Source organism: Rhinichthys klamathensis, unplaced genomic scaffold (assembly GCF_029890125.1).
Source record: "Rhinichthys klamathensis goyatoka isolate OS25496 unplaced genomic scaffold, OSU_Roscu_1.1 h1tg001520l_1, whole genome shotgun sequence".
NCBI classification, from domain to species: Eukaryota; Metazoa; Chordata; class Actinopteri; order Cypriniformes; family Leuciscidae; genus Rhinichthys; species Rhinichthys klamathensis.
In genome coordinates this window covers 11,820-26,497 of record NW_026607464.1, presented here as the reverse complement: position 1 = coordinate 26,497, position 14,678 = coordinate 11,820, and the positions used below count along the sequence as shown (strand labels likewise).

At 36.3% G+C, this 14,678-nt stretch overlaps 1 protein-coding gene across 3 annotated transcripts; it reads right to left on the bottom strand.

Moving 5' to 3' along the window:
- Positions 1-706: 706 nt before the first annotated feature.
- On the bottom strand, positions 707-14,202 carry LOC130079901 (dual specificity testis-specific protein kinase 1-like). Of its 3 annotated transcripts, none has more exons than XM_056245139.1 (6): positions 13,950-14,202; positions 13,228-13,297; positions 3,796-3,989; positions 2,633-2,754; positions 1,188-1,236; positions 707-904 (listed from the first exon to the last, which is right to left on the bottom strand). In XM_056245139.1, exons 1-6 carry the CDS (start codon positions 14,097-14,099, stop codon positions 722-724), a joined length of 768 nt encoding a protein of 255 aa, XP_056101114.1. In that variant the 5' UTR covers positions 14,100-14,202; the 3' UTR covers positions 707-721. The 3 variants fall into 3 exon arrangements, with proteins under 3 accessions (XP_056101114.1, XP_056101115.1, XP_056101116.1); XM_056245140.1 differs by having other exon boundaries at positions 13,228-13,294; positions 13,950-14,201; XM_056245141.1 differs by having other exon boundaries at positions 13,927-14,014.
- Positions 14,203-14,678: the final 476 nt, after the last annotated feature.

Below are 14,678 nucleotides of genomic sequence, written 5' to 3'. Positions count from 1 at the left end.
TAAAATGCATTAAATTCATGGCAAAATTTAGATAACATAATATCAACAAGCGGCATCAGCAAGCAAATAATGCTAGACCTTTTGCTAGAACTAACTTAACTTTAGTTGGTTAAAAGGTAATTGTAAAAATAACAAAAAAGAGTGAGTTCAGAGAAAACGTCTAGCAATGGTTAGTAGATGTCACTTTGAAATATTGTTTACTTTTAATGCAGTGCAATTCGTTTTTATTTACAATCATTTTATTTTAAAAGATTTTAAGTGTGACTAAAGCATCCAGACAACTTTTGGGTCACTGTGCAAGTATGCCAATCTTCACTTTGACTTTGAATGGGATTATGTGAGATAATATTATGGTTCTCTCATAACTAATATCATAAATTAAAGCAATAAAAAAGTACCAAAGCAATAAAAAAGTCTTTGCAACAGCCAGCTATGTTATATGGGAAAGGAGGTAATGGACACAAGAAAAGTGTACTAACTACCAGTTAAACACTGGAATACGTGGTCTCGCTGAATCATTTTGTCCAAAACATTACTCAGGTCAAGTCAGGCAAGTTAATAGAACATTAGAGTGAAAAAACATTAGCGCATGTTTCATAGGAGTGACATTAGAAATGTCTGTCATTATCTATAATTGCAAGGCGTGTTCTTGGAACACGCCTTCAAATCAAGGTTGAACGCTGCAAGGTGATGTTTCATAATATGTCTTTGCCATAAACGGCTAAACTTTGATCCCTAAAGGCTGCCAACACACCTTAGAGTTGAGGTCTCTGTGGTAGATGTTCTTGTAGTGGAGATAGGTCATTCCTCGACTGATATCACAGCCCAGTTCGATCTTCTCCCTCCAGCAGAGGCTGACATCATCTCTGGCCAGCAGCTCCTCCAGACAGCCTCCGCTAACATACTAGGAGGAGGAGGAGGAGGAGGAGGAGGAGGAGGGAAGCACGTGAGATTATAAAACGCTTCCAATCCTGACCTGATTTATACAGTGAAAACGCAACTCCCTTTTACAGCATGTTAAATAAGGAAAACTTTCGCTTTGTAGAAACTTATATACTTTTGACACATTAGAAGAACACGATGGTGAGTCACTGGTTGTGTCATAAGATTTGACGGGCAGCCCATTGAGAAAGCTTATACTGGATACACTGAATTGTGAAAACTAAATCCTAAAAGGTGCCACCCACCTCGAGAATTGGGTACAGCTTGTTCTCCTTGACACAGATCCCCAGGTACCTACAACAAGAAAATTAGAGTAATTTACTGTATCCATCTGAGAAATAAGGAATTATACAAAGTTTTAGAACATTTATTAGCTATGACAAATCTTTATACATCTGTGTAAACCCTTTTAAATTGACTTGAGATAATTTCTAAAGCTCGTAAGTGAAATAAAACTTAATTTCAAGCATTTTACAAGTGCAAAATAAGCTAGATTTTTACATTTTCAACCAAATGTGAGTGCCTATCGAAAGCTCCCTGCCTTAATGCTAGGGTGTTTACCAGATACTATAGTAGTTTTTAGTTGCCATTGGGTTGCTAGGGTGTTCTGGGTGGTTGCTAGGTTGTGGATGAGACCACCCCAAGCCTCTATAATACTATGGCCTGAATACAAATGGTTAAATGTTTACTCAAGTATGAGCAAATAGAAATATTCAAATCAGTCATTATTTTCATTTTATGAATGATAACTAATAAATGTCTGATAATAGTATTTTGCTGAAATAAATTAAAAATAAAACAAAAATAGCAAGTCAATCGTTTCACATTCTACGAAAGAATTTATGCATCACAGCATTGTACAGTATGAAAAATGGATATTCATATGGAAATTTGCTAAATATTATATTTAACAGTATTATTAAGATTTGAAGACTAACTAAGATTTGAAGTTAATATATTGAATTAAAATATTAGAATTTAACATGCACATTTAAAGGGATAGTTCACCCTAAAATGAAAATTCTGTCATAGTTGTTAAACCCTGTATACATTTCTTTCAATTTATGAAGATATTTTGAAGAATGTCGGTAACCAAACACTTTATGGGCCCCATTGACTTCCATAGTTTGTTTTTAACTCCATACTATGGAAGTCAATGGGGTCCATCAACTGTTTGGTTACCGACATTCTTCAAAATATCTTCTTCATTGTTCAGCAGAAGAAAGAAATTCACACAGGTTTGGAACAACATGATGGTGAGTAAGTGATGACAGAATTTTCATTTTTGAATGAACTATCCCTTTAAATATCGAATAATGACTGGCACCAATGAATTAAAAAATATCTCTAATACTTGCCAAATACTGATATGGTGTAGATATATAATGCATCCTTACAAGCAGTCCTAATAATGATGCTTGTTTTAGCAAACATTACTAAAGCTCAGTAACTAAAACGAGGGCTGTGTTGTATGCATTACAGTCTCAAAGGCTGATGCTTTTAATATCAGAATTTCATCTAAATTGTAGCCAATCACTGGTTACTTTTGTTAAAAGTCAGGAAATTTGAACCCAGTTTTGTTATTTAGAGTCAGAGTTGTTTTCTTCCCATGTTCTGAGTGGGTGTTATGAGCATCAGGCCGGCGTGGGATTGATGGAGGTGATTAATCGTGTGCGCAGGGGCGGCTCACCTCACTATGTTCGGGTGGGAGAGTTTCTGAAGTAGACTGATCTCCCTTACAATGCTGTTCTGATCCACGTCGTTCTTATAGATCTTCACCACCATTACTTTTTTTGTAGTGCTGTGCATCACCTGAGCGGAAGAGGACAACAGCATATTCACTAGACTGTGAGTTTCTTCCACTGATATTCTGTAAACACATTCACAACAAAAAGAAGCATCCCTCTTATTTTCCCCTGGGGTAATCCTTTTCCTTTACAGCGCACGTTTCCTTTACTACACAATGTTCTTTACATAGAATATAAATTCATTATTTCTTGGCCCGTGGTGTGAGAATGGTCACAGTTTTTCATGCTCTGTGTGCACTGATATTAAACACGGTATCTATCACTGTGCTATTTGTAGAGCTTAGTCCTCACCAAAGTCTTTCTTTCACTCAAGATATCAAGCACAAAGGGTTTCGCACATAGGAAATCCCCTTTTGGCATTTTTGTGAGGTCTACTTGTAACAAAATGCCCTTTATTTTCTTCCATGAGGTAAAAGTAACGCAGAAGTGAGAATATTTTGCAAAGCAAGAAAATAAAAGTTAGCATATACTGTAAAAAAAAAAAAAAAAATGTGGTTAACAAAATGTAATTCCTCAGTTGTTGTTGTTTTTAAATCACCTAGTTATTTTCTTGTTTGTGAAGGCTTTCAAGACCATTTAAGCTGGGTGGTGACAGTATATGACGTTAACCTCTATTTCTTTGTTGGGTTAAAAACCGTCTGCAGGATGTAGCTTGTTTTTGGGAGACTACAGACACGTCATGTCTGTACAGTTCTGTTGTACGGACTAATAGGGCCGTGACTTCCAGACAAAATGAATAGTAGATAATTTGGCAGCAGAATTCGGTATGGAACAAAACCTTTGCTCTTGAAAGGCAGCAAGTGGTGGAACGAAACATTTATCTTGAATGCCTGAGATCTCGTTGTGCCTCATTTTCACAGCTTTGATTAAATCAGTGCACTTTCGCTAAAGGGCAGATTATCTAATCAGATTTTGTGCTGTTCGATATCCATTTTTACATGCTGCCTTTAGGACATTCTAGCAATTTTAGTACATTTTTTGCAAACTTTCCATTTCCAAACAGTCATTTGTTTTTGATCCTCCATTATTGACAGGAAACCCTTACCCTGTAGACCTTAGAGAAGAAGCCGGTTCCGATAAGCTCTGCGCTGAAGTCCTCCCAGAATTCCAGCTTGCGGACGGTGGTTCGGAGTGGGTGCCAGTAGTCGGTCTGGCAGTAAGTGTCTGTGGACTCGCTGAGCAGCGTGGGACTGACCGGTTCCGGAGTCTCATCTACCTCACACATCTTAGAGATCTCATCTGCAACACAAAAAAGCAGAAGCAACAGAGATAAAGCTTAGTTTTAAACTGCAGAAGTGGATGTAGAGCAATCAAAGCAACCACGATTTATTTGTAGCTGATGATTTTTTTGTAATACACCAACAATTCATCATAAATAGCACCTTAATCATATGACGTAAGACCAGTTTTGTAGTAAAGCCAACATTGTTTGAGATCAATCCTAATGCCCAACACTGCATCTATACGAAGGATTATCCACAGATACATGAAAAAAAAAAAAACGAGATGAAAAATGACAGAACAGACAATGAAAATTTTTACTTTATCCTTTGGTACTTTGGTTTGGTATTTTTTTGTACCTGTTTAATCGCAACTCAATTATATTTCAGGATACATTTCTTTTCTTCAGCTGTAACCTCAAATAATAATTCTGTTCTATACAAAATATACAAGATATGTGCATAGTTGCAAAGCCTTTACAAAAATCTCAATCATACTTCACACTTAAAGGGATATTTCAGGCAAAAGTGAAAATTCTGTCATCATTTATACCCTCAAGTTGTTCCAAACCTGTATGAATTCTTTACTTCTTCTGGACACAAAATAATATATTTTGAAGAATATGAGAAAGCAAACAGTTCTAAAGCTAGTAAAAAATACTATGGAAGTCAATTGTCAACTGTTTGGTTACCGACATTTTTCAAAATATCTTCTTTTGTGTTCAGCAGAAGAAAGAACTTCATGTTTGGAACAACTTGAGGGTATAAATGATTTTTCATTTGAGGGTGAACAATCAAGTCAAGTCACCTTTATTTATATAGTGCTTTTTACAATCCAGATTGTTTCAAAGCACCCTTACTGTGATAACAGGAAAATAATGCAACAAAGTTTGTTTCGGGTGTACAGCATAGTCCAGCTTAAGTAAGTTTAGTGATGGTTAATTTTTGTTGTAAAAAAGTTCACGAGTCGCTCTGGAGAAAACAGTGATGTCATTCTCCAGCTTTTGATATAGGTCTACAATTACTTTGCAAATGATTTTCATTTCAATAATTTCAGTACTTTTTAAAAACATTTCCATAGAAATGTGTATATCGTGATCTGGTGCCATAATATACTGATATCAACCAAAATTGTAAGAATATCATAATATGAAGTTTTGTTTATATTGTTCACCTCTACTATAGTCATAATTTACTGCATGCAAGTTGTACAAGGTAACAGGATGATACAGTTCAATGAGTTTGCGATGACATCAAATCTCTGAAACATACTCAAGAAAGAGTTTTGTTTGAGAAACAAGTAAAGGAGATACCCTTGAGCACACCTGCAGAATTTACTTTGTTGTCAGAGTTATATCCTATTTCAAATTTACCCAACTCGAAAAGAACCTCTGGTTGGTCACTCGTCTTTCTATTTCAGTAGGCAGTTTTTGGTGTTCTATGTAGTATGAATGTGTGTAGTATGAATGGAATCCGGACATACTACATTTAGTATCATGTGACCTATCAGTGTCAGTTACGTCGCTTCAATGCCATTCATAAATCCTCTAACGTGGCCTCATGGGATAGTAAAGTGTCCATCGTATGCACACTTCAGAATCTCGCCGGAAGTAGCAAGTCATCCGGGTACTTTTTGCCAACCCTTTTATGAGTTCTGTAAATTCGGATATACTTATTTTGTCACATACTGTTTTTCGCCAACTATATAGTAGGAAAGAATGCGATTTTGGGTGCAGCCTGTGACTTTAAAGATGGTTTGGCTTTATTTAGGCAAAGAAGATGACATAACCATCCTCTAAGAGATTCTTAATGACCTCACTGGATGAACTCACAACATGATGTCAAAATGTAGACTCTGGTCTAAATAAAAAGGGGCCAGCCAAAGTTTATATTTATTTATGTCTTTATGTGCTACAGTAGCACAAATTTGTGGCTGACCATGAGATCTATAAAGACCACGGCTTGCAAATACAAAGTCTACGTGTACATGTGAGCATAGTGTGGATAATCTAGACATCTTATTGAGTTGCTTATTAGCGTGTCAGCTGGAGATTACATCATTGCTAGACTGAAAGCACGTCATTTTTGGTGCCCAGAGCACCGGGTGTCCTAACTGCCCAATAACATGTTTACTGGCTTCCACACGTAACATCCTGCAGGGTTTCTCAGTGATGATCCTGCCACAACCTCCATCCATCAGCTGCCACCGACACACCAGCCAATGGACCCCAGGCTACTGACACCAACACACTCCCTCGCACAGTATTAGATATGTGTTGGCTTAGATATTCAAAGCTCTGTATCGGTTGCAATAATCCCAAAGGCAATGACGCATTGCTGGTGCACTGGAAAGATCTGTAAAGTAGGGTTCATATAATATCAGTGTTAGCTCAGCATAAACAGAGATTATATAACTAGCTGGCCACACATATGAAAAAAGGCTATAGTCATTAGAGAGTCTAAGGGATTTGCAGTGTTGCTCTGAAGTTTGTCTACAAGATACATAATTTCAACATGTTTTTTTTTATTGCAGCTGCCTATTCAAATTGTTTTGACCTTGTTTTTGTGCTTGTCGTTGTTTGAGTTTTACAAATTACAATGTACTAGCCACAAAGCATCAGAATTACTTTGTCATTGTTTATTTTGGACATGCACAATGAAAATACAAAAGTTCTTTTTGAGTAACATGGAAATACCATGGTATATGAATATGGTAATCATTCAATACTAGTGCAATATATGTATGTATTTACAAAAATAAATTATTTTATCTAATCTCTTATATGTAATATTTAAAAATTTAAATATTAAACAAAGAAGAAGATGCTCAAATATTAGATAGTTTTGATTTATTTAACACTTTTTACCACACCTGCCAGTGCCGGTGACTTTTTTTTACGGCCATAAATCTTTTTTACAGGCCATGCATTTTTTTTTTTGCAAAAACAGGCAGTATTGACACCAAAATTTTAGATACCAGTGAAAATTCACAATTCTCAGGTACAGAAATTTAATTAAGCAAATGTAAAATAACACTGCATTGTCTTCACTATATTAAACATCCTTATTAATTAACCCTTATAAAGTTACAAAAGTTATTCAGTCAAGAGCAGTGAGTGATTTTTTTCTTTGTCCTTTGTTGTTTGATTAACATTAAAAACACAGACAGCAGCAGGAATATTAGGCTGCTGTCACTTTAAGAGCGAATGCTCTTGTACACATGCGTTTACTTTCTCAACGGTTTACGATACTTAAGACATAACCGACAATGTTTACTAAGAAAGTCGCTTTTTTATATATATATATATATATATATATATATATACGGTTTAATTTTGTGTGAATTTGTCTGTGATTTTGATGTGGCCTTGTTAGAATTCATAAAAATGTTACTGGCCAACTGGCGAGTGACAAAGTTTCATATTCTCGCCATGCCAAGTTTTACTCGCATTTGGCGCTTGGCGAGTGTTAATTTTAGGCTAATTAATATATATAGTTCCCAGATATACTTGGTCACTATATATTTCCCATAATTACATTTGTGTTATTTTATAGCTTAGATGACTTTACTATTTTTTTAAATTTGCAAAATAGTAACAATAAAGAATAAGCTACAACTTTCTTATACTGTTTCACAAAATGAAAATACCATGGTATTTCCATCTGATACACCTGTATTACAGTACCAGCACAATACTGTATGTAAGGATGATATGTGGAAAAAATATGGTGTATGTTGAGAGCACATTTGCTAACAAAAGGTGTTGATTGAAACGTTTCTTTTTCACGCTTGGTTGATATTTAATACTTCCGCATTGCATTTGTGTGTGGTTGCATGGGTGAACAAACAAAAGCATTTTTCCAAAAACTTCCCTGAGTACTTTATGATTGCATGTAAGATGTAATAAGATCCATCGGGGTCTAAATCTTGGTATTTCTGTTATCATCTAAATGGATCATTACCAGAATTATATAAAGTAAAGCGCTCAAAGATAGACAGGTCATCTAACCATCAAAGCTGACATAACAAGAGATAAGATAAGAAACTCACAAATCCTGTATGATAAGAGAGTGATTGCTGCATAACTGGCTGATATTTGGTATCTTGTACAATCACGCACAAACCCATGCACATGCACGCACATGGATGCACTGACTCTTAATGCCATCCTCGAATGTCATTGTCGTTATGCGTGATACTTGAAACCTGCTTTGCCAGATGTACCTTGCCTCTCTCACATGCACACAATGGTGAACCTAGGATCGAGTGACGTGGTCTTTGAGGGGGTTTAGCAACCCAGGGAGTCTTTTTCAGTGTGTGTGGGTATGTTAATGTAAATGAGACATGGAAAGAACAAACAAGTGTAGAATGGATTCAGATGTGGTGTGACGCAAAGCGCTTGCTTGATCTGTAGCTTGGAAAGAGAGGAAGAAATTAAAAACACAGCTCCTGCTGAAATGGTGAACAACACCTCTTTATCCACTTTTTTTCAAGAAAGAAAGAAAGAAAGAAAGAAAGAAAGAAAGAAAAAGGGTCCAATTCTGAGGCAAAGCCATTTTTGGGGGGATTGGGAAAAAAGTGGTTTACAGTGATTTAGTCTACAGCAAAGAGACTGTAGACTCTGTGTGTCTATTCAACAAAGTGTTTTTTCTTGAGGACAGCATATTTTTAAAAAACGTTTCCAATGGGAGCGCAGCGTATTCAAAATGCCTGCAACATTGGCGGGTTTTTTTCTTGTTGCTGAAAGTTGAAAAATGTTCAACTTTGAGTGAAACACAATGCTCATTGCTCATCACTGTCACTTTTTACTCAGCCGCCCAATCACAGTGGAGGAGAGGCGGGACTGATACCACATCGACCAACCATCACATCCTGGGTATACACAACTTTCTACGTGGTTCAGCCATCTTCTCATCCGAAACGATGCCCAGAGCAAGTACTTTACATTGTGTTGACCCCCAGTTTCACAGACTAAAATGCATGTTTGAGCTGTTTTAACTGAAAGCAACTTGCACTGATAGATCTTAATATGTCAGTGCCATTCTTTTGTCTCAAAATGCACACCAAGGCATGTTTATAAAAGCCACTTAAATGTCCTAATTGAATTGAACTAAGGCCTAATCCTGTGAAACATGGCCTTATATTCAGAAACAAACTACCTGCGAAATCAGAATCATGCTTTTTGCATTTGGTGTCCACCAAAACATTTTCAAATTTTTACTCTCGGCAACACACAGCAACAACAACAAAAGCACAGCACTCAGCATGAAATAGATGCTCGGTACCTCATGCTGCTGGCGTTTTAAATACACGTCGCTCCCTTTGAAAACAATTGAAAAAATATGCTACCATATGGAAACACTTTGGTGGGCTCACAACCTATAAGGCATTCAGGTAGCATTCACTGTGATTATCAAAACTCTTCAAAGTCCACAGATTAAGAAAAGAAAAAGAAAAAAAAACCTTGGGCTTTTGCATTTAAACCAACTGAAGGGTTAAAACAGGTAATTTACATAATAAATAATTCAGTGTAAGGTGAGAACTCTTGTGTGTGTCTCTTTGGACGCTCTCCTTTAGAGATCTATTAAGTTTCCTTATGTCTGTGTGGCAACTGAAGCTCCCTGGGTCAGATCCCCTCTGCTTTCTATGACGTGAGCTCGAGAGTGTGTGAATGAGACAGAAAGAGTGAGAAAAAAAACGAAAGAGGCGATGAAGATTACACTTTGGCTAGATTCATCCCAAAGCTTCTTATTATGTTAGAATATTCAGCGCAATGTCGTCTCACAGCTGGTTACTGAAAACACAAGCTGTGAAAATCTGTGTCATTTCAGATCGGTAACCATCTCTACTCTAAGTGCTTTAATTTGGCCGATAATAACCCTGAAGTCACGCGTGGGTTAAGCAGGTCTCAGTCATCATAGGTAATGCAGACGACACATGCATAATTTACACATACAGGACGAGTGTGATGAGTATTCAAATGCATTCTGGACAGAGACACTCCTATGAATGCAGGTCAAATATCAGTACAGCTAATGGACATCAAACCAAACTGCAAAGTAGTTATATGTATATGAATAGAAATAATCCGGTTTGATTAAGTTTGTTCCATAACAAAAATGACATGCTTTTTTATTTTTCTAGACTGTTTAAAGGGGTCCAGTCATACATTCGCATGCTAATAAAGTTCATTGCACTAAAAACAGTGGTAATTTAGTTTTCCATGACCATTTTCTAGCCTCTCTGATTATTAGAATTTAACATGCTTTCTTTTCTGCTGCTGTGCCTTTATGGACGTCTATATGTAAATTAGCGCTTTGCATGTGAAATGATTATTCAAATGAATTATATAGTTGGCACTGCTTCATGCATTTCCAAAACAAACTCCCTTGCAAGGCCTGCATTACATTCTGACAGGTTTACACAACAATCCACACTGAAATGTGACGCAACTGTTAAAGTTGGACTTGGACGTGATCAGGAACATTGTTGAAAAAAAAATTCTTTCCTAACATTATGCAGAGCTGTTGTGCAGTCTAACAGTGAGGAATAGCAAAAGTTATATATAAACTGTATTCATAGTTAGTTACTTCTTCTTTTGGTATTTAGGATAAATTGTTTCAATCCCACTTTTCCCTTATTACTTCACCATGACTGGCCGAGCCAAACCAAATACCGAAAAAGGTCTTTTTGGAGTGGCTTGGAAATGTTAAAAAAATAGCACAACAGAAAGGACAGTACAAAATTGGTGTACTCACAGTGATATAAGGCCATGTACACTATAACCTTTGGGGTCAGTAAGATTTGTTTAAAAGAAATAAAAAATACTTCAGGATGCATTAAATTGATTCAAAGTGACAGTAAAAACTTTTACATTTGGACAAATAAAAATCTATTTCAAATAAATGCAGTTCTTTGAACTTCATAATCATCAAAGAATCCAGAAAAAACATTGGATCATGTGACACTGAAGACTGGAGTAATGGCAGCTTAAAATTCAGCTTTACCATCAGAGGAATAAATTACATTTTAAAATATCTTAAAATTATAAAGAGTCGTTTTAAATTGTGTGGGGGTTTTTTTCTGTTTAACTTATGACTATTTTGGATTTTTCTGGTATTTGTGTTTAAAAAAAAAATTTATTAGATGATTGGGTTAATGAGTCGAAGATCAGTTGTGATGGATCACGTTTATATAAATTGTATCTTTCTGAGTTGCTGTGTACTTGTTGTTTGCCTGAGGAAGACCTTCAGGTCGAACATTTTATTCTCTTACCATGATTAATAAGCTGTTTTCCTGTTGGGGACCTAAAAATATCCCCACTAGGACACGGATTTTGGATATTGCGATCTTTGACATTTCGTCCCCATAACGTAGGGTTTACCTGAACCACACACACACACACACACACACAGAGGGTGCGGTTCATACCAAGACACCATTCTGTGAAATTCCACACTTTGTGAAGATTCTGAAGCACCTTACCAGACTATCAAGAGGACAGACACATCAAATAAAGCCTTGAAGAAAGACCATAGAGAACTACATAAACCAAATTCAGAAAGGCCAAATCACAGTGTGGCTTAAATAACTGATACGACTAGAAAAGCTTAGGCTGTCCAGCAAAGTCACCCACACATATGAAAACGAGACTCTTCCGTTGTACAAGGGTTGATCTCCATTTGCACATGTACGGATGGATCTACCAGCTCCAATCAACTCTTTAACACTTACCGGCTCCAACCAGTAATTTACAAAACGTGAGGGAAAAGGTCATCTGATTTTCCACAAAGGATATTTATTCTAATTACATCAAGAAAAAGAGAGATTACAGCTGCAGCCTGAGATCATTTAGCAGGCTCACTCAGTCATAATGAATCTTGTTCTCTTTGTTTAGCCTACACTGCATAGATGACCTTAACCTTCTATTGAGACCTTCCACTACAAATGCAAAAGTCAACAGTGATTCCAACAACTTTCATGTTGAACTAACTGATGGACGTGCTGTCCAAATCATTCATGACTGGCTTTATTCCCCTCTTGGGTGACATCACAGAAATGTCAAAAAGGAAATTGACCTCAGGTATGAGATGTTTCTATAGTTTGGCAAAACCCATAAGCAACAATATGAAATTTAAACAAACTGACTGCCTGTATAAATAAATAGACATCTTGTGACCCTGAAGAATGGACTTTAAACAGTTCTTTTAAAAATTTAACAATATTCACAATTACTGTATTACTGTTTTTTTTTGTTTTTTTTTTTGTGTAGTTTAAATAAATGCATACTTAGTGAGCATAAGAGACTTCTTTCAAAAAGCATAAAAAATGTAATATCAGGGGACTGTTTGGTAGCTCGACCCAGAGTATAAATAGACATCTTGACTTGAATTTTGTTTAAAAGTATAGGGACATTCAGTGCCTGTTCAGCAGCTTGAGAGCACAGAAACTAATTTCGATTTGTCTCTCATTTTGTAAACAAGAAACAAAAAAATGCACTGACAGCCCTTACAATAGAAGTCTATGGGGAAATCATTTATTGTTTTGCTTCGTGTAAAAGAAACTGATAGCAGAGCTAATCAAAACCAGTCATTTTTTCAACTGATTTGAGTGTAAACCTCATAAAAGGTTTTGTTTTGATCCTGCAATGTTTCAGTTTGTGCTAAACTGACAGTGCTGGTAGACACCCTGCGGTCTCTGTTACATAGAAATAAATATCTGATTTATCACCTACAGTACATTTCCATTCGTACTCTCTAACCTCTCAACAAACCTTCACACCTACACAATGTTACAGATGTCACACAATATAATATAAATCCTCTTGATAGATATATAAGCAATACATTAGAGAGAAAGAATATTTTTAGTCAATCATTTTTAAAGTCACACGCACATGATTTGAACAGCCAGCCAGTGACATAAAACACATCATCTATCAGCATGTGACAGTATATTTGTATTCATCAGCATTTATAATTGAATATTTGCCAACTGCAGTAAATTTCAGACGTGATTTGGTAACAGCTGGGCAGACGGGTAAACCAACCCGTCATTTTTCGCTGCAATACAATGCAATCTTCTGACCTAACTTGCAACTAATTTTAACCCAGGCTATTAGAAGGTTCATATACATCTCAGTCCAAACAAAATATCGGAGACATCGACATATAGCCTGCACATAAAGTTAGCCAAAATATGTTCTGCATGGTCCTTTCTTACAAAAAAGAGAACACGTAAAACTATTAATACTTACTCCATCGGTTCAATAAGCTGTTCATATGCATCATGGGGAGATGGTGATGGTCAGCTTCCTGTGACTGCTTCTAGGAGAGACCACACAAGTATGAGCAAGAGCAAATGTTACCTAAACGTGCATTACAGTCTCATAGAATACAACACATTCTATGTAAGATAAAGTGTTGAATGACTAGGTAGTGTTTATTTCTTCTCTCCAATTTTTTTTTTTTTTTTTTTTTGCAAAGCTAGATCTTGTCTACACTTATAAAAACTAAAGTAACAGTGTTAGATAACTCTTCTTAAATAAACTTGCTAGATAAAAAATCATTTGATTGTACATTTGGACACTGATTTGTTCCAGACCATCTTTCGAGCAAAAAGTTTTAAATTGAAACAGAAACCCTAAAATTAAAATAATATATTTTTTTCCAATTTTACTATATTTTATATTATATTATTTATATATTTTTAATAGGGTATATTTTAATTATATAAATAATATATTTTATTATGCTTCTCATAACTAAATGGAATAACAGTGCAATCTTGTATAAAAAAAATTACACCATGCATGAGATACTTAATATTAAAATGTTCTACATAAAAAATATCTGAATGGTTACTAATATTCAGTAAACAAACAAACAAAACAAGCACATAGTTTTCTAAATATGGACTAAACGGTATCCTGCAATAGAATTTCTAATTGAATTACAAGAAAGGAAAATACCCACTTACAAAAACACCTGCCTCTCTCAAAAATCTTTCTGGAACCTTCCAGCGAAAACGTTCGTTAGATGTTGATGGTACATCAAAGCGTGAATCCACGGAATCCACAGTGTTATGAAGACTTCCTCCTCCAGACCAGGCGCGCAGCTCAGTGCGCATTCACGCTGATCCGCGCGCTTTGCTGTTCACAAGCACAGAACGCGCGCACAGCTCAAGTCAATAAACGTTTGATCAGTTGCCATAGGAACCATAGGAACCTGCGAGATGAAGCCTTCATCCTGATCAAAGGCTCCACTTATCTGCGCATACACTTCTCAGACTGCAAATCTGTGGCGCTTTCAACACGCGATAGATTTTTTATCTTAGAATATTTTTAAATGTTTTTTTACTACTGATTGTAGGCTACTGATTGTCATTTTTGTTTTCAGAATGAACAATCTTTCACGAGACCACTGTCCCTCTGACGCCCTCTAGTGATGTATAAATGGAATTTTAAGGAATATTTCTTTCCCTAAAGGTACAGCTAACGAGAGAGAGAGAGAGAGAGAGAGAGAGAGAGAGAGAGAGAGAGAGAGAGAGAGAGAGAGAGAGAGAGAGAGAGAGAGAGAGAGAGAGAGAGAGAGAGAGAGAGAGAGAGAGAGAGAGAGAGAGAGAGAGAGAGAGAGAGAGAGAGAGAGAGAGAGAGAGAGAGAGAGAGAGAGAGAGAGAGAGAGAGAGAGAGAGAGAGAGAGAGAGAGA